We start from the raw sequence: 19865 nt of genomic DNA on the forward strand, positions 1-19865 counted from the left end.
CGACCTCTTTGGCCCTTCTTGTTCGCGGGAACGCCCCCTTCCCCCTGGTTCCTGCACCCTCCTTTGCCCACTGCCGGGCGAAAGGCCCGTCGTGGCCCCGTACGACCCCGCCGCCGCCGAGTGCCAGGTTTGGTGACTCCGGCGAGTCTGTGGGGCCTCGGCCCACCCCGGAGAGGGGCCGCCCGCCCTCCGGGCTCCCAGGCTCGGCTCATGCCAAGGCCTGTTGCGTGATTCCAACTTGGGCTGACATTCCCTGCCCGGGGCGCTCCGGCGTAGGCCTCTTAATCATCTTGTCTGCTGCAGATCCTCGACACCAGCCAATTTACTGCCCCGTCTTTCCCGGCTGGTTTCAGGAGCCGGGGAGGGGAGTGCGCGCAAAAGAGGGGAGGGCATAACCTCAGGAGAAAGGCTGGTACCAGCTATCGGCGCGCAGGGGGACACACACATCACAAAGTGGAATTTGGGAGTGGGGTGTGTGGGGGGTTAAGATGGTGATTTGGTGGGCAGTAGCTCCAAGTCCCAGATCATTCTGAACCGTGCAACCTCTTCATTTCCAGAGACCAACCTGGATCACTCTGAGCAGACCCAACGTCAGTTTGATCAGAAAACAGTATCCGCTTTAAGTCCAGAAAATCGCTTCAGTTTTATGGTTGTTTGTTGTTTGGGCCCCTCCATCCAAATACGAGTTGAAGATACGTGGATGACCTGCACAAACTGGAGTAGAAAAGACCTTAGTTTAGCAAGCAGGGTTTTCTGGTCTGTGCCTAACTTCCTCTCCAGGACAGACTGATCCCTTGGAGGGAATGGCAGAAGTTCAAGCCGCACGTAGAAAAGGACCAGAGCCTCCCCATCCCTAACTTTTCCACTCAAGACGAAGTTAGAAAGGTTTCTTAGTAACATCGGACTTCATGAGTAAAGCGCCCCTCTCCCGATTTGGAGCACTGCGATAAAACAGTAATAGGAAATACGAAGTAGCCAAAACTTATCTAGTGCGTACCACATGCCAGGCCTTGTTACATCATTGCCTCATTAGGGGTTCATTAAGTTGCTCACTCTCCTGAGCCATAGCTGTTATTATTTCTCCTATCGTGGAGATCTGCAAACTGCAGCACAGAGGGGCTAAGAGGGTTGCCCAAGGTCTCACAGTCACTGGTTGATACGGGGCGGGGAGTCTTCTAACAACAGAGCCCAGCGCTTTCAGTGAAACAAACTTTTAGTTTAGACTTGCAGGGAATGCCAGAAAGTAGGGTCCTTTCCGACGCTGAGAGCTGGTCACGTGAAGCCTATAGTGGGAAGCGAAGCTGAGTGTTGTATGGACTGTCCCTCTGGAAGAGTGTGAGGTGCAAAGTGTACCATTCCACAGCAATGTGCATCCATCCATCTCTGCCTGCCGTTGACTGCATTTTCATGTTTGTGTCAGCATGTGTAACGTGTGTGTGTGTGTGTGTGTGTGTGTGTGTGTGTGTGTGTGTGTACTAGTACAGCACTGTGTTCTGGGGTTGCCCAGCATTCCAAAGCAGCCAACCGTGCTTCATGAGAGTGACTCACTGAGTTCTGGGATCAACCAGCTCCCAAAGGGCCTCGGGGGCAAACGGAGGGAGGGACCATTGTAGGAGTCTTATCCCAGACTCTTGCAGAGCTTAGGTCCTGGACATTTGGTTGCCCGCGGCAGCTCGGGTGCACTGCCTAGCCAGCACCACGGACGCGGTGGCGGCGGAGACCGCCCAGGCGCGGGGCGGTGGCGCCGGCGCCAGAGGGACCAGGCGGGCGGAGGCTGGAGCCGCCCGGCGCTGAGTGAGTCACGCCGCCTTAGGCTGAAGAACCGCGCGCGGACTCGGGCGGGGGGGGGGGGGGGTGGGAGGAGCTGAACCCTTCACCGAGGCAGGAGTACCCTTCTCGCACTGTACTGCATCTTAAGGCCTCGGAAAGGTGCAAATGTGCAGTTCTGTTCATCCGATTCCGGGGAGGGGACCCGCTCAAGGTCTGAGCCGATGGAACCCTGGCACCAAGGAAAAAGCACACACTCCAATGAAAACAATAATTTATTTTAAATAATCTCTTCATATTGTAAAATCAACATTAAGAGTATGTTGCTTTCATAATAAATAACCCCCAAATACCTTGCATTTCAAGAACAAAGATTTTTTAGGACAAGATAAAAAACAAATTCAAATCAGTAGCTTAATTTAACTGAGAAAAATTTTCAAAGGGGGAAAACATAGGGGCTGCTGAGGTCATTGCTACGTCGCAGCTTTCACAACTGGGGGGCGGTTTACAAAAATGTCTGAAAAGATGAGAAATTTTATACAAATAAATGTGGGGAAATCTGCACAGACACCCTTATTTACAAACTCTGCGTCGAAGTTCGGGCTAATAGTCCTTAATTCATCTTAAAAAAGATAATTTAAACACATTTTTTGCAGCGTCCACATATTAAAAAAATCATTTTTTCAACATCAAAATGAGGTCATCCGCAAAGGCACCTAAACTTTTAAAAAAATAAAAATAAAAAAACTCCACTGGTGATGGACGAGGAGCTAAGGGAGTGTTCCTGGGGAAAGCGGGAGGTGGGAAGAGTTGGGAGAGCTGGGAATTCTCCTCATGAGCCCCCAGGAGGGGGGGGGGAACCGGCGGGATCCCGGGGGTCAAGGGGGTACGTGATGGGATGGGGTAGGACCCAGGGAGGTCAATAACCGAAGCGGACTGGAGCTGAGGCCTGGGGCAGGAGAGGAAAAAGGAGCCTCTGAGAGCCGGGAAGCCTCGAGGGCAGGGAAGGCGTCCCTGTGCCTGACCCAGCTCAGGGCCTGGAGAGACCAAGGACCCTGAGGATTACAATGAGGAGGCTGAGACCGGGCGACAAGTCCGAGGATGGCCTAGAAGTGGCCGGGGCTCAGGTCGGAATTGAGGCCAGGGATGCCGGGCTTGGCACTAGAGGATCCCACGAGGCCTCCTTGTTCCCGGCTGCTCCGTGGCAGTGCGAGGAGTGGCTCCGAGACGGGCCACCCCTGGTTGTCACTTCCAATACGGCTGGGTGGCGGTCGCGGGCTGGTAGGTTTGAGCCTCTAGCTACGGTACGCGTGCTGAAGAACACGGTGTCTCAGTTCTCAAGTCTCTGGCGCTGATCGCTCAGGGTTAGAAAATCGTCCCGGCGCTCACCGGGGCGCCCCCGCCTGCGTGGTGGTGATGGTGGTGGTGGTGGTGCGCCTGCGGAGTCTGCGAGGGATGCAGAAGTGGCGCAGTGGCCTGCAGGTGTGAAGCGGAGCCCGAAGCCTGGTGGTACCACGGGTAGTTTCCCAGAAAAGCCGAGGCGGCGCTGCTCGGGCTGGAGCCGGAGCTGCCCGCGCCGCTGCCTCCGCTGCCTGGGCCGCCGCCCGCCATCCGCTGTTGCGCGCCGAAGTCCCAGGATGCTGGCGCCGAAACCGGCGGGGAGGCACATGGTGGGGAAGCGCTGGCTCCAGGGTGCTGCTCTGTGGGGATCTCGCCACTCTTCCACATCTTCTTGAACTTGGATCGGCGGTTCTGGAACCAGATTTTGACCTTTGTAGAAAAAAAAGGAAAAGCCCCCGAGCTTTAGTGCAGGAACCTGGGCAGGAGGTTGGCGGAGTGGAGACCGGCGGACGGTTAGAGGTGGCCAGTGAGCAACCTGGGCCGGTGAACAGAACACTTGCCCAGCCTCTGAGCCCCGCTGCTTCTGACTACATTGCAGGGATCACAAAAACGCTGATGGATGAGCCCTAACTATGTGACCAAGGCTCTGTGAGTGTGGTGTCAGGCCAGTTATGTCACCCGCTTTAGCAGCAGCGAGTGGGAAGGCACTGTAGTGTCAGATTTCTGTCCACCCGGGTCATTTTCTTTCCTCCCACGCGGCGGCCCCCTTTGAAAAAAAATTTTTTTTAGCGTTGGGCCTAAAAGTTTATGATGCCCGGGAAAAAAAAGCACAGTTGAAAGTATACTTCTGAAAAGTTGTTCCGAACGTGCCCGCTTCCTAGCTAAACCAGGCCATCTCCCACCTTGCTCACCTGAGTTTGGGTAAGGCCCAGGGAGGCCGCCAGCTCGGCTCGCTCAGGCAGGGCCAGATACTGGGTCTTCTGGAAGCGTCGCTGAAGGGCGGCCAGCTGGAAACTGGAGTAGATGGTGCGTGGTTTCCGGACTTTCTTTGGCTTCCCGTTCACAATTCGGATTTCAGGCTCAAGGTCTTCCTTGTCTGCAACGAAAATGAATGGTGAGTACCCACCGTCCAACCGTCTTAAAGTTCAGAGCCAGAGCCTGGAGGAGGCCTTCACAACTTCAGCACGCACAGACTGGCCGGGCCACGGAACCCTGCAAGGGACCGGGGAGACTTGTGCAAGAGAGAAAGAAGAGGCGGGTAGCAAAGCGATGCGCTACTCACAACACGCCAATTGGCCCAACAGCCCTCAGGCTCTATCCCCCGGAGCGTGGAGAGACAGAGAAACTGTGATTCGCGCGCAGCTGGAGATTGGGCAGAGTTCAGGAACAAGAGATGGACAGAGTGCAAGACTAGAGCTCCGGACTCCCGTACCCCACGCTTATCCCGTCCCTCCCGGTGGCCAGGGCGACTTGGTCACCCTAGAGGCTAGTTTATGCTTACCGGGCTCGTTGTTGACTGGGGACGAACTGGTTCCGTAGGGCGCGTAGGAAGTGTACGCGGCGGTGTAGCCCAGGTCGTAGCTGCTTTTGGCGGAGTAGGAGACGTTGTTGAGGCCGCTGGCGTGGTACTGGTAGGAGCCCATGTGCGCGTAGGGCGAGGCCCCCCCGCCGCCGCCACCCGCCGGGTGCTGCTGGTTGGTGTAGTAGCTGCTGTCGGTAGCCGTGGACACCGGCAGGGTTGGCGACTCCTGGGGCTTGTGCAGGTTGCTGTTGCTGCTGCTGCTGTTGCTGCTGCCGCCAGAGCCCGCGCCCGCACCGCTCGGGGGCTGCTGGTGCTGGTGGTACGTGCTGGAGGCTGTGATCTGGGTCGAGTGCATATCAGCCACCAGACTGTCAAAGACTCCAGTCATCCTGACCCGGGACAGGAAAGAGCACGGGTGGCGGGCGAGAGGGGGTTGCAAGGCGCCTCCTCCGTCTATTTCTCCAGGTCCCTTCCAGCAGCCAATGTAATTACGGGGAGGGGGGAGGGAGAGGAAAACAAGAAATGAGGCTACGGTCTAGGCGCCTCCTCCCCTGGAGGAGGCGATCACCGTGCGTGGCTCGGGACCGCAGCTGCTGGCTGCATCCTTCCCCGGCCTCTCGGCTCCTGGCCCGGCTCGGGCGGGGGGCGGGCAACGGAGGGGGCAAGAGCGGTCAGGCCCGGTAGGGGCTCCAGAAGGCGGGAGCAGGTGAGCGACCCCCGAGCAGCTTTACGATTGTCTGCCGGGCAGGCTCCTGCAGGGTGGGCATTTAACACTTGTCACGTGACCGCAAGCAACGTCACCTAGCAACAGCCAATCAGAAGGAATGGGCCGCGGGGCGCCGAGAGTCCGCGACCCCGCGGCCCGGAGGCCCGGGGACCCGCGTGTCTCGTGGCGGGCAAGGCGACCGCGGTGTGTGTGTGTGTGTGTGTGTGTGTGTGTGTGTGTGTGTGTGTGTACAACCACTGCAGAAAGTGGGTACCGGATTTAGAGCTGGATGGGGTGCAGGATGGCTCGCAACAGGACGGAAGGCGTCTGGTCTCCGGGAAAGAAGTGGGGTCTCCCATGTCACTCTGCTAGCAAGAGCCAAGTCTAAGGATTTACATCTCTTGTCCGAGGTCACCTTAATCAAATAAAGCCAGGCAGAGGGCCGAGCCAGCTCTGTCTCCTTTTTCTCCAGACACTTTCCCTAGAGGTGCCTGGCTGGCACTTACTCTTGTCAGCCACTCTGCACCTGATGGTCAATTGATTTAAATTATCCATAAACCGCGTATAATAACATGTGCTTCCCAACCTACCCACAGAGATATTACGACAATTAATTGGATAATATTTAACGTTTTTCCTTGTTGCTTGAGAGAAGAGCTCTATAAGCCCAAAGGTATTATTACTAGTAATGTATTTGAAATCACTTTTCCTCATACACATAAAGGCCTAATGACGCACATCTGAACCTCTGGCTGGGAACTGATTCTGAGGTTTCCTCCTTGGGAAAGGTAGGCCAGACTAGACAGTCTTCAAAGTCGTTTGAATCGGTGTTTTTATGAAAAGGGAAATTGAAAAAAAAATACTGAAGTAATGTTAGAGACTTATCAAGATTTTTTAAATCCCAGTATGTTTCCTTGATAATATAACCAATAATATAAAAAATTTTATTTCGTGTACTTTATTTTACATTTTCATGTTTTAGGATCTTACTCCGCTGTTTTAATTCATTCTCATATTCATATATTCTTTCTCTCTATCTCTATCTCTATCTCTATCTCTATCTCTATCTCTATCTCTATCTCTATCTCTATCTCTATCTCTATCTCTATCTCTATCTCTATCTCTATCTCTATCTCTATCTCTCTCCCTCCCTCCTCTCTCTCAAGTCCAAGTGAAGAATTCCCCTCTCTGGTGACTGGGATTTTTCAGTAGAAAGATAATGGACTCGTCGTGGTGGTGGACTCCCCAATGAAGATTTAGCGGTAGCGCCTGCTTTGTTGCGCCACCTGGTGGACAGTGTACGAGGTTGTTACAGGCCTGGTAGACAGTCTAATCACGCCCAGGCGCCAGCCTCTGAAACCCCCCAAAAGAACAAAATAGTAATTAAAAGCCACAAAATTGTGCTAGTGCGCGCCATCTGAAGCATCCCTTCCTAAAGACATAACATGTCACTGAAAGAACTTGTTACAACAACTGCCTAATGGAAAACAAGTTGATACTTTAAAAAATACGATCTTTGGTCTTCCCCAGAAAAAGCAAGTGTGTAATTAAAACTCCAGAATTCACACAGCGGAATAATGAGGCAGGTAATGCGCCTTCCAGTCTGCCTGGATTTAGTTCTCAGCCACTTGGCTAAGGAAGTCCTGGAGAATGGAGAAGAATGGGTTTTATTAGAAACGCTCCGCTCCGGGTGGGACTCCCCTCACCAGACCAGACCCTCCCTACCGTATTGACTTTAAACTGCTCCCTGCCGCTTTTGTGTGCGTCAATGGTATCTCACGGTTTTTAACCTAGATTGCCTTTTAGTGGCTCGATTTCAAGTCCCAGTGCTCTGACACCACACTAGTAGCTGTTTTGCCCTAATAAAAGAAAGCAATTTCTTGAGAATCAAAATTAAAAATGTAAATTATTCTTTCTCTGCTACTTTGTTGCCAATCAAGCGTGTCCTGGAGGCTTAATGATGGAGGAAAGTTTTCTGCGTTTCATTTCTTTCCCAATCCCCAGTAACGTCTAAAGTCAGTTGAGATTTGTAAAACTGCATCATTCTGGAATAAATAGGACATGAGCCCCCTTTTATCTTGGGCACAAGACAAGTGCCCTGCGGGTTTGGGTAGTGGAAGCAGCTTTGAGCCTAGAGAGGAGAGCTGGAAGGAGAAAGAGAGACATCTATAGCTGTCTTTCTGGAAAAACACCTAGGCTTGAAGTGTCCTGATAAACCAGGCACAAATCTACATCTTGTTTCATTTATTGATTTTGTTTTCTTGAGGCATGATTTCAGGACGCTGTGCAGGCTAGCTAGTCTGGAACTTGCTATGGTAGATGAGTCTGGCTTCGAATTCACAACCATCCTCTTGCCTACTTCTGAGTTGTGTGAGCGCTGATATTACAGGCATGAGCCCCCCCCCCAAAAAATCTAGGTTCACCCAAATTATCTGATTGCTTTGTAAAAAATAGCTAACGGATTTCTCCACTTTGGTCTAAAGTCAAGTGCCCCAAAGTATTGATTAATGTTGATGTTTTATATTTTGATCCCCAGTTCTGAGGAGAGCCACTCTGCTCTCCTCAGACTGAAGAGGCCTCAAGAGGGAGTTGTGATGACATCAGAGGGAAACTGACTGCTTGAATGAGGCTAGTTTGCCCCTCTGCCTTGGTGCATCCTCTTTACTTTCAGTTGTTATCCTTAGCCTAGAGTTCTTCTACTCTGCCTAGACCTACTAGAGGAGGGTTAGGTGTCTCAGTGTAGACTGTGTGTTTCAACACATCTCAGTTTGGAGCCTGTTCCTCAGGTGTAGCTTGAGGCGCCTGGCTTGATCCACCCATTCCCTTTGTAGGGATGAACACTGAGGCCCTTGGATTGAAGAAAATGACTTCTTTTGCATCAGGTGCTTCACCCAACTCCAGCTGTCAGCCAGCTGCCTTCTCTGCTGCTCCAGCACAAATCCCAGTGGTGTTTAGGGTAAGCCTCAAACACCCAGGATTTCCAGAGGCTCCAAGCTGGAGAGTGCAGGTTCACTTAGGCCTCCACCCCCTCCCTGCTGGCCCAGATTCTCTAGACTTCTCTTGGGCCAGGACTTTGCCTCTGCTTGTCTACAGGGTGTCCTGCACTGAGCAGAGAGGTGTGATCTGGGAAACAAGGCACCCGCCTCCCCTCTCCCCCAGGGCTTCTGTGCTGGCCTGCATATTTCAAGGCTAGTTTGACTATCTGCTCTCTGGCCAGGGTCCCAGGGTGAATCTTTCCTTACCGCTGGTCCCAGAAGTGATGCTTGGTGTGTGTGCGTGTGTGTGTGTGTGTGTGTGTGTGTGTGTGTGTGTGTGTGCGCGCGTGTGTGTGTTAGGGGTATCATCTATACAGAAGTACTTCTGGAGATCTGCAATTTTTAAATCTCTTGAGCTTTGTCCTAGAACTCGAAGCTGTGGGAAAGGGCAGAGGGTTGTCTCTGGAGAACCTCCTGGTCCTTTCTGTCCCATACTGGCTTCTCTGCCACAGTCACACGGCTACCCCAGAAAGTCCATGTTAGTGTTTTTAACACTGGTTCTCCCAGCGAGAGCTCCTAGGCAGCCTTGAGGGACAAGGCTTACAGGGAGCCAAAAGGTGTCCCATCCCTTAAGCCTTCACAGGGACAGACGGCCAGAGCCTGTATTCTTTAAGAATTATTTATTTTGGGGTTGGGGATTTAGCTCAGTGGTAGAGCGCTTGCCTAGCAAGCGCAAGGCCCTGGGTTCGGTCCCCAGCTCCGAAAAAAAAAAAAAAAGAATTATTTATTTTACATATATGAGTAGTACACTGTAGCTGTCTGCAGACACACCAGCAGAGGGTATCAGGTCCCATTACAGATGGTTGTAAGCCAGTAGGTGGTTGCTGGGAATTGAACTCAGGACCTCTGGAAGAGTGGGTCAGTGCTCTTAGCCACTGATCCATATCCAGAGCCTGTATTCTTGAAAACTCACATTTGTGTTTCATTTTTCCTTCCTAGGCTCAGCAAGAGGTCACAATGTACACTCTCCGGGGCTGAGCTTGGTTAGTCCAGCTAAGTGGATGGGTTCCCTTGGTCTGAACTTTCCTTATAGCTCCCTAGGGGGCATCTTTGCCTCTCCTTTCCCCACCTTAAGTGGTTCCTGAGTTCAAGGCGCTCTACTGCTCCCAATCTCACTACTGGTGCTTTCTTGTTATAGCATAGTGTCTAGATCTGGGGGTTACTAAGGTCCATGGCTCACAGTGCGCTGGAGAAGGACGTTGCTAGAACGTATCCTAGAGTGTACCAGTTGGGCACTCATCGGCCTGAGCTTCTGCCATCCATCTTAGCTCTGAGGGTTCCATAGAACGGTGTAGAATTCAGAGAGGGAAACAAAGTCATAGCCTAGGTCTCTTGTTTATGACAAGGACAAAAGGTAGAGTCTAGATTTGGTCCCTGCAAGGGTGCTTTTGCTTAGGGACTAGATTTGTGGACTGAAGATAAAGGGTGCACAACACCCTTGTGTTGTCTGGTAGGATGTGGTAGAAGGGACAGTAATACCCCCAAGGTGGAGCACACCTCTGTAGCCCCAAGACTTCCCCCCCTCAGGACTCTAGTTGACCTATCTCACGTCAGTTGGGAAGACTACAAACAGAAGAGTTCAAGTCTTTGACCAAGAGAAGGCTGGTGAAGAAGAGAAAGCAGTGGCCAGGATGAGCTTCAAGGACATTGTCCCTTCAGAGAAGGACAGGGATCCCCTTCGCTCTCCACTTTCCAAGGCACTTCAAGCAGAAAGCCCTGACTCTTCCCACAGAGCTGGGTAACAGTCCAGCATGCTGGTAGAACTCAGACCCAATCACCATCCCGTTTCCCCAGCCCTATCCAGAGTGGGTTCCTGGCCATCCGGTTAGCACAGCACTGACCTAGGGCTCCTCTATGTTCTGTGGGTTTTCTACGTTCTGAGTCAGTGAGCAGGAGAAACACAAAATCTCCATGGCTAACAGCTGTCCCATCCTCGTGCCCAGGCCAGGAGGGTTAGCGCTGATGGAATGCTACACTTCTCTCCCCGGTGCTCTCTGCACCTTCTGTAGCACCCAAAGGGAGAAGAGAACTGATCTCTAGGAGGCCAGAGAACAAGCTGAAAAGAAAACAATCCTCTCCCAAAAAACATCTTGGCACTCACTCCTGCTCTAGTCCCCGAGGGCCCCCTTGCAGTGTCCTGCTTCAGGTAGGAGAGCTGTAGCCTCACTCTTGGGCCTGGGAGATGGAGCCAACCAACCAACAACTGGACAGAAGGAAGGGCCAGGCTTAGCTCCCGCTGGCAGGTGGTAACCTGTGCGGCAACTCTTGGAGGGCAAAGCAGAAAACCCCTTGTGTGGACTCCTCGACTCCCCAAGCGCAGTTCCAATTGTCAGTACGGCATGCTTCTCCAACTTGAAATGGGCTTTCTAGGTCTTAGACTCTAGTTAGGCTTTCTGCAGGTCACATTTATTTGTAGTCTCATCTCGAACTAAAGAGTAGTGTCACCGAGCTTAAATACAAGGCCAGATGGTAACCAGGAGGATCTGGAGAATGAGACTTTGTGGTCTTGAACTATTGAGCTGACCTTGTGGGTGTTCCCCGGCTCTCCTGCGGAACGCAGCAGCTAGAATTATTACCTGCAACATACCATTTCAAGTTCTCCAATCCGCCAGCTTTCTGGTAAACCCTCTGAGGCTTTCTCCGCTCTAGTGCTCTAGGCTCCTTGTTTTTTTTTTTGCAGGAGCCGTGGGGACACTGTCCCATTTTTATTTTCCTCACCCAGGAGTAAGCAGGCTTCTGGTAGAGGTGAGAGACAGAGGACAGAGGCAGTGACCAGAGTCCAGCTTGGACTTGGTTCAGTGGAAGGTCATGGCAGGAGGGGAGGGGATCCTGGAACTCAGAACTTTTTCCAGGTACCAGTCAGACCAGGTACCAAGCCAAGAGCAGGGATAGGGCTTACAGGCTTCCCTGCTGTTCTCTTAGTTCGTTCTCTCTCTCTCTCTCTCTCTCTCTCTCTCTCTCTCTCTCTCTCTCTCTCTCAAAGCGGAGAGAGATGCAGAGGAAACTCTCGGACTTCAATTTCAGGTAGCGTGGCTGAGCAATTTGCTAATGTTTGTTGTAGTCAGTCGCACTATGTTGCCCTAGGCTGGCCTGGGACTTGTAGGCTCAAAGCAATCCCATTTGCTCCCACTGGGATTATCAGAGGAAGACAGGGCAGGCCGTTCTTGTGTGTGTTGGTTTGTTTGTTTGTTTGTTTGTTTGTTTTTTGTTGTTGTTGTTTTTTTCTGTAGTTATTTGGTTTTCTTGTGAGAACTACCTGCCTTTTTGGGCCCCTCACCACTGTTTGCTACTTTTTTCAGTTGAGTTGTAATGTAGGAAATTTCTTCACATTGTATAGATTAACTGTTGGTTTTGTTTATAGTCAAATTTGAACACCGCTATTCTTTACTTTAAAATTATTAGTATTAGTATTAGTAGTTGTATTATTTGTGTTCGGGTGTTTTATCTGTATCAGTGTACACACATATATACAGATATATGTATCTTGCATATATCCTGTTATATGTCCTCTTGTATACCTGTAGGGGTAGAGGCTGGAAGAGGGACTTATATTCCCTGGATTGGAGTTTTGGACTATTGTAAGGTGCCCTGTGAGTGCTGGGAATCCAACCTCTGTTCTCTGGAAAAGCAGCCAGTGCTCTTAATACCAAACTGATTTCCCAGCCCCTCCCTCCCTCCCTCCCTTCCTGTTTTTCTTTTCTCTCCCTCCCCATCACCTCTTCCCGATACAAATAATTTATTTTGTGTCCACAACTGCAGGGCTGCCCATGCATGTGTGGAGATCAGAGGGCAACCTGAAGGGGTAGATTCTCTTTTCTTCCACCACATGGGTCTCAGGGATCTAAATCAGGTGGCCAGGCTCGGCCCTGGGCCCCTTCACTGGTCCCAACCTCCCCACCCCCCTTTTGCTACTGCTTTCACTCTCCATTCAGAACATTTGGTTTTTAAATTATTTTTATTTTATTACGTGTGTGGGTAACTTGCCTGCATGTATGTCTGTGTACCGTGTGTGTGCAGACAGCTACCTTTTTATTTTTGTTTATGCTGGGAGTTGCCCGTGCGTGAGGGGGTTTAGCCCTGAGCGGCACGCCTGCTCCAGAAGATTTTACAACTTTGGTGACGTCCCTCTCACTGTCCCTTCCCCTTTGGTACTTCAAGATAATTAAACTTTTTTTCTTCTGACACTTTTTGAGTTAATATATACACAAAAGAGCCCACCCACACCTAAATAATTGTTTTGCTTATGTTATTTTATAGTAAAGGAGGGAAGCTCAGCCAATATATGCCTTCATAAGATCTGGCTGTAGTGGGTTGGGGATTTAGCTCAGTGGTAGAGCGCTTGCCTAGCAAGTGCAAGGCCCTGGGTTCGGTCCCCAGCTCTGGGAAAAAAAAAAATCTGGCTGTAGGCACACTTACAGGGTGTTTTCTTTGTCTTTTTTCTTTTTTCATTGACTCTTTGTAAATTTCACATCCTGCACCCCAATCCCACTCATTTTCCAGTCCTTCCATTTCTGATCTTTGTCCTTGTTATCCCCCTGCAAACAGAAAAAAAAATCATGCCACGGGAGCTTTGGTGTGTCATGGTGTGTCACAAAATATACCCTTTTGTTCACACAGCTTGCCTGTCGAATGTTGCTATGTACACTATCATATCTGCAGACAGTGCTACCTTGACTCCGTCCTTTCCAATTTGTATTCCTTTGGTCTCCTTTTGTTGTCTAATTGCTTTGGTTAGAACTTTGAGTACTATATTGAATAAGTAGGGAGAGAGTGGGCAGCCTTGTCTTGTCCCTGATTTTAGTGGGATTGCTTTGAGTTTCTCTCCATTTAGTTTGATGTTAGCTATTGGTTTGCTATATGGCTTTTACTATGTTTAGGTATGGGCCTTGAATTCCTGATCTTTCCAGGACTTTTATCATGAAGGGGTGTTGTATTTTGTCAAAGGCATCTAATGAGATGATCATGTGTTTTTTTTTTTCCTTTGAGTTTGTTTCTATAGTGGATTACATTGATGGATTCCTGCATATTGAACCATCCCTGTATCCCTGAGATGAAGCCTACTTAATCATGATGGATCATCATTCTGATGAGTTCTTGGACTCAGTTTGTGAGATTTTATCGAGTATTTTTTGCATCGATATTCATAAGGTCTCTGAAGAAAGAAATTGCAGAAGACCTCAGACAATGGAAAGATCTCCCATGCTCATGGATCGGCAGGATTAACATAGGACAAATGGCCATTTTACCAAAAGCGATCTACAGATCAATGGAATCCACATCAAAATTCCAGCTCAATTCTTCACAGAGACAGAAAGAGCAATTCTCAAATTCATCTGGAATAACAAAAAAAATCCAGAATATCAAAAACTATTCTCAGCAATAAAAGAACTTCTGGGGAAATCACCATCCATCCCTGACCTCCAGCTGTATTACAGAGCAATAGTGATAAAAGCTGTATGGTATTGGTACAGAGACAGGCAGGCAGATCAATGGAATAGAACTGAAGACCCAGAAATGAACCCACACATCTATGGTCACTTGATCTTTGACAAAGAAGCTAAAACCATCCAGTGGGGAAAAAAGACAGCATTTTCAAGAAATGGTGCTGGTTCAACTGGCAGTCAGCATGTAGAAGAATGCAGATCGATCCATTTTATCTCCTGTACAAAGCTCAAGTCCAAGTGGATCAAGGACCTCTACATAAAACCAGAAACACTGAGTCTAATAGAAGAGAAAGTAGGAAAGAACCTTGAACACAGCAGAAAATTTCCTGACCAGAACACCAATAGCTCATGCTCTAAGATCAACAATTGAGAAATGGGACCTCACAAAACTGCATAGCTTCTGTAAGGCAAAGGACACTGTCAATAGAACAAAATGGCAATCCATAGACTGGGAAAAGGCTTTTACCAACTCTACGTCTGATAGAGGGCTAATATCCAAAATATACAAAGAACTCAAGAAGTTAAACTCCAGAGAACCAAATAACCCTATTAAAAAATGGGATACAGAGCTAAACAAGTAATTCTTAAGTGAGGAATCTCCAATGGCTGAGAATCACATAAAGAAATGTTCAACATCCTTAGTCATCAGGGAAATGCAAATCAAAACTACCCTGAGATTCCACCTCACACCAGTCAGAATAGCTAAGATCAAAAACTAAGGTGACAGCAGATGCTGGAGAGGATGTGGAGAAAAGAATACTCCTTCATTGCTGGTGGGACTGAAAGCTGGTACAATCACTTTGGAAATCAATCTGGAAGTTCCTGAGAAAATTGGAAACAGTTCTACCTGAAGACCCAGCTATACCACTATTGGGCATATACCCAAAAGGTGCTCCAACATGTAACAAGGACACATACTCTACTATGTTCATAGAAGCCTTATTTAGAATAGCCAGAAGCTGGAAAGAACCCAAATGTCCTTCACAGGAGGAATGGATACAGAAAATGTGGTACATTTATGCAATGGAATACTATTCTGCTATTAAAAACAATGACTTCATGAAATTCGCAGGCAAATGGATGGAGCTAGAATATATCCTGAGTGAGGTAACCCAGTCAGAAAAGAACACACATGGTATGTACTCACTGATAAGTGGATATTAGCCCAAAAGCTCACAGTGCCCATGATACAACCCACAGACCATACGGAGCTTAGGAGGAAGACCAGTGTGTGGATGCTTCAGTCCTGCATAGAGTGGGGAACAGGACAATCTTGGGAGGTGGAAGGAGGGGTTACCTGGGAGGGAGGTGGGGGAAGGGGAGCAGGATCAGGTATTGGAGGGGGCAGGAGAGAGGTACAGAGGGTCAAGAAATCGAATAAAAATATGTGGCAGTGGGGGATGAGGAACTGGCAGTAGCCACTGGAGGGTCCCGGACACCAGGGAAACAAGAGGCTCCCAGGACCCAACAGGGATGACTTCAGCTGACATGCGCAGCGAAGGGGGATAGAACCTGTAGTGTGGACCTCTAGTAGATAGGAACGGGCCCAGTCGAGGATGGGGACACCCATCATCTCAAAGTTTTTAACCCAGAAGTGTTCCTGTCCAAAGGAAAGACAAGGACAAGAAATAGAGCAGAGGGGGTTGGGGATTTAGCTCAGTGGTAGAGTGCTTGCCTAGCAAGCGCAAGGCCCTGGGTTCGGTCCCCAGCTCCGGAAAAAAAAAAAAGAAGAAGAAGAAATAGAGCAGAGACTGAAGGAAGGGCCATCCGGGGACCACCACACCTGGGGATCCATCCTGTCTGTAGACTCCAAACTCTGACACTGTTGCTGCTGTGGTCAAGATGTGCTTACTGACAGGAACCTGGTGTGGCTGTTCCCTGGGAGGTTCTGCCAGCACCTGACCAGTGCAGAGGTGGATGCTAGCATCCAATCATCAGACTGAACTCGGGGACCCAGAGGGGAAGCTGGGGGATTGCAACCCCATAGAAAGAGTAATGTCAGTTGGCTGGACCACCCAGTGCTTCCAGGGACTAGACCACCAGCCAAGGAGTGTACAGAGAGGGACCCATGGCTCCAGGTACATCTGTAGTGGAGGACGGCCTTGTCTGACATCAGTGGTTAGGGGGAGCCCTTGGTCCTATGGAGGCTTGATGCACCAGTGTAGGGGGATGCTGGAGCGGTGGGGCTGGAATGAGTGGGGGAGGAGCTCCCTCATAGAGTCAAAGGGGAGGTAGGAGAGGGCACATGGGATGGTTGCATGTGGGGGTAACCGGGATATCATCTGAGATGTAAATGAACGGAATGATTAATAATTTTTTTTAAAAGGTGCATCACCACCACCGGCCCGAGGAAAAATATTGTAACTGAACTTTTTATCTTGACATAACCATAGGGTTCTAGTCAGCTGTAAGAGGTGACTAAACGGTGAAATGTTGTATCCTTTGTAGGGTACAAAGCCTATAAGATACAAGTGAAATGAAATTTTAATGATCAGGACACTGAGACCAATATGGATCATTTCCCAGGGATATTTCTCTCTCTCCAGGGACCCTTCATGTTACTTTTTCGTGGTTGACTCTGAACTTGCCACCTCCACTTAACACCCTGCAGCCACTAATCTCTCTACTACTATAACTTTATCTCTTCGGTAAAGATTCTATAAATAGAATGGTACGATATGAAAGCTTTGGGAATTTCCTTCTTAGTGCTTAGCTTAAGTAGAAGTTTCTGGTTGTGTCATGTGATGCAGACTCGAGTGGTGTTTTGCTGAGGCGTGATCTGTGAGAGGACACGTGATGTTTGGAGAAAGTATTAATAGGACTCAGTGACAGCGACAGGACACTTGCATGGCTAGCTGTGCAGCATTTCGCTGGTCTCATCTTCACTAATCTTTGGTTCATTGAGACAGGCAGAGAACTCCTGGCATTCCGGCTGGTCCTGGTGGCTCTGTGGTAATTCTGTTCAGCCCCGTCAGTTTCTGCTGGATCATGCTGCCATGGCTAATTCTTTGGTGACACTTTTGAACTGGACTGCTGGTATCCTGACAGTGAAGATTGGAATCACCCCAAGGTGATTCTAAACAGGTCCCCATCCCCTTGTCCTGTTTACCGTCTTTTCTCCCCTACCTTTGGACAGTGGGATAGAAGTGGGGTGGAAGCATTTGAGAACTGTTTATTAAAGTAGCTTTTGAAAAATCTAAGCCCACATCTCTAGAAGTTCAATCAGGTTATTGTGTCCATGAGTAGTTGATGGTTTTTATTGCTCAGTAAATTCTATGGTATGTGTGTTCTGATTTTTTTAAATAGATTTTTTCATACAATATATTCTGATTACAGTTTCCTGTCTCTAAATTCATCCCACATCCTCCCAACTTCTCCACCCACCCAAACCCACATCCCCTTTCCCTCCGTCATTAGAAAACAAACAGGATCTAAAAAAATAATAAAAATTAAAACAAATGAAAAACAAACGGGGGGGGGGAGCCAAAGAAAAAGCACAAGAAACACACGCAGATGTTAAAACACCCAGATCTACCTGTGCAAAAAACTAATAGAAACAAAATCAGAAACCATAATATATAAATGAAAGATCCGTATGGTTAAAAAGAGAAGCCCGGACAAAACCTTTTGTTATGAGGCAAAAACAAACAAACAAACAAGTAAACAAAAAACTCCAATACTACCACTGAGTTTGTTTTGTATTGGCCATCTACTGCTGGGCACGGGACCTGCCCTGAGTATGGTTTGAACACCCAGGGAAAGTCTGGGAGAAAATGAATTTTTGCTTTCAAGCAGTTATCGTTTGGAGATAGCTTCTGGGCTAGGTTCACATGTGCACCAGTTCTGTGGTATCTGGAAGCTCAGTTCCCTGAGCAGGTAACCGGTCAAACATCTTTCTCCACCTCAGGGCATATCTTTAATCTCAGCACTTGGGAGGCAGAGACAAAAGCACTTGGGATGTCTGCGAGATCAAAGCCAGTCTGGTCAACATATTAAGGTCTAGGCCAGTCCCTGCTACATAGTGAAACAGTCTCTGTGCCCACGAGCTTGCTGCACCCACCCTGGAGCAATCTGGATTCAAGAATGAAACACACACACACACACACACACACACACACACACACACACACACACACACACCAGTTAATTCTAAATATGCCTTTACTGGCTTTAAAGTTGGGCAGTTCTAATCCTCCGCCCAGCTAGCATACATTTCCCTCCAGTACTCCTGGCTCAACACCTAAACCTACATTTTATTTTTGCTGCCCTTTGGGCAGCCCTTCCCATAGGGCCACTTTCCCTTCTCACTGTCATTTTAAATAAATTTTCTTCTGCAGCTGTAAATCTGATCCATCTCCTTCTGAGATGTGTTGATCTCTCCTTCCTCTCTTCCAGATCCTAGTCCACACATATACTCAATTCCTGCCTCAGTAAACCTGCCCAGCCATTGGCTGTTGGCTCTTTATTGATCAATCAAAAAACAACTGGGGACAAGGACCTTCAGTGTTTGGACATACAGATTCCCTATTTTGGCAGCCAGATTAATTCAAAGCATTAGAACCAATCCCAAACAGAAAGAAATAGGTGAACAACCTGTACATCCCAGAGAAATGAAAACTCATGTTATTACAGAACTATATGCACATTCCTGGCATCTTGGAACACACCTATAACCCCAGCACTCAACGCAGCTAAAGAAGAATGTTGTTGAATTCAAGGCCATTCTAAACTACATAGCAAGACTTTGTGTCCAAAATAAATAAGTTTATACCAGCTTAATATAATAACACCTATCTGGAAATAACCCACTATATAGTTGGAATTCCTGATTTTCCTGCTTTTACGTCCCAAATTCTGGGATTAGAGGTGTGAATTATCATGTCTGGAAGGAGGTTTGTGTCTTTGTTCAGATTTTTCTGTTTATTAATTATGACCTTACTTTACATCTTCAGAAATAAAGTAAGCTCCTTTAAAATTCTTGTCTGCTAATCTAACATCTGGGTCATTTTAGTGTTGACTTTTATCGACTATAACCTACTTATGCACAATAATTATTGGGCTATAAAATGGAATGCAAGGATTGTGTTCAGCATAAAAAAATGAAAAGGAGTGAAGAGATTGGAGAGATGGCTCATTGGTTAAGAGCACTGGATACTCTTGCAGGTCAGTTAAATTCCCACCACCCACGGGGCAGCTCACAATCACCTATAACTCCAGGTCTAGACTCTTCTGGCCTCTCTGGGCACTAGGCATATGAATGATACACAGACATATGTGTCGGCAAAACACTGATACACACACACACACACACACACACAAATAAAATAAAATAAGTTAACCTTGTTTATTCGTTTGTCTATTTGAGACAGTGTTTCTCTGTGTAGCCCTGTCCATCCTGGAAAACACCATGCTGGTCTTAAACTCACAGAGACCCACCTGCCTTTGCCTTTGCTAAGATTAAAGACCTGGGCCACCACTGCCCGGCCCAAACTAAATAAACCTTTTTAAAAAGCAATAATTTTTTTAAAAAGAAATGAAAATAGCAGTGTGCATAAAGTTCTTATTTTATAAAAAAAAGTACGTATGTACCTACATGTATATTTACATGAATAATATGTATTTACGTGTATGTACAAACATGCAAAACACATGCTTGTTTTTAGTTGCTAAGTAAAGCATGTTTTTGTTGTAGTTACCAACAGAAATGTCTGGAGGCCACCAGCGGGATCTGCTTCCAGGAAAAAAACAAAAAGCACAGGTTTTTTTTTTTTTTTTTTTTTTTGGTTCTTTTTTTTTTCAGAGCTGGAGACCGAACCCAGGGCCTTGCGCTTCCTAGGCAGGCGCTCTACCACTGAGCTAAATCCCCAACCCCCAGTTTTTTTTTTTTTTAAGATGTGAATGTGCTAACAGGTTTAGCGAGCTCTTTAATTATGTAGGATAAAAGCACGCCTTGCTCTTTGCCACAGGTTGGCTCTGCCTTACAATCTCTAAGACTCTTATTAAAACCTTTACATAGTGGGGGGTAGTGAGATGGCTGGGCAGGTAAAAGC

General features: G+C 48.2%; 1 protein-coding gene and 1 long non-coding RNA gene across 3 annotated transcripts; one reads left to right on the top strand and one right to left on the bottom strand.

Moving 5' to 3' along the window:
• Positions 1-2024: 2024 nt before the first annotated feature.
• On the bottom strand, positions 2025-5369 carry Dlx2 (distal-less homeobox 2). The gene is given in 3 exon segments (NM_001191746.2): positions 2025-3537; positions 4020-4204; positions 4610-5369. Coding segments are annotated over 3 exon segments (999 nt in total). The 5' UTR covers positions 5019-5369; the 3' UTR covers positions 2025-3132.
• Positions 5370-11232: 5863 nt separating this feature from the next.
• LOC147995503 (uncharacterized) lies at positions 11233-18790 on the top strand. 2 transcript variants are annotated; one of them, XR_015684369.1, is made up of 3 exons: positions 11233-11395; positions 13371-14950; positions 16725-18790. It is a non-coding gene; the product is annotated as an uncharacterized LOC147995503 (long non-coding RNA). The 2 variants fall into 2 exon arrangements; XR_015684370.1 differs by having other exon boundaries at positions 11238-11395; positions 13358-14950.
• Positions 18791-19865: the final 1075 nt, after the last annotated feature.

The sequence above is a fragment of the Rattus norvegicus genome, chromosome 3, assembly GCF_021556685.1.
Source record: "Rattus norvegicus strain SHRSP/BbbUtx chromosome 3, alternate assembly SHRSP_T2T, whole genome shotgun sequence".
Taxonomy (NCBI): Eukaryota; Metazoa; Chordata; class Mammalia; order Rodentia; family Muridae; genus Rattus; species Rattus norvegicus.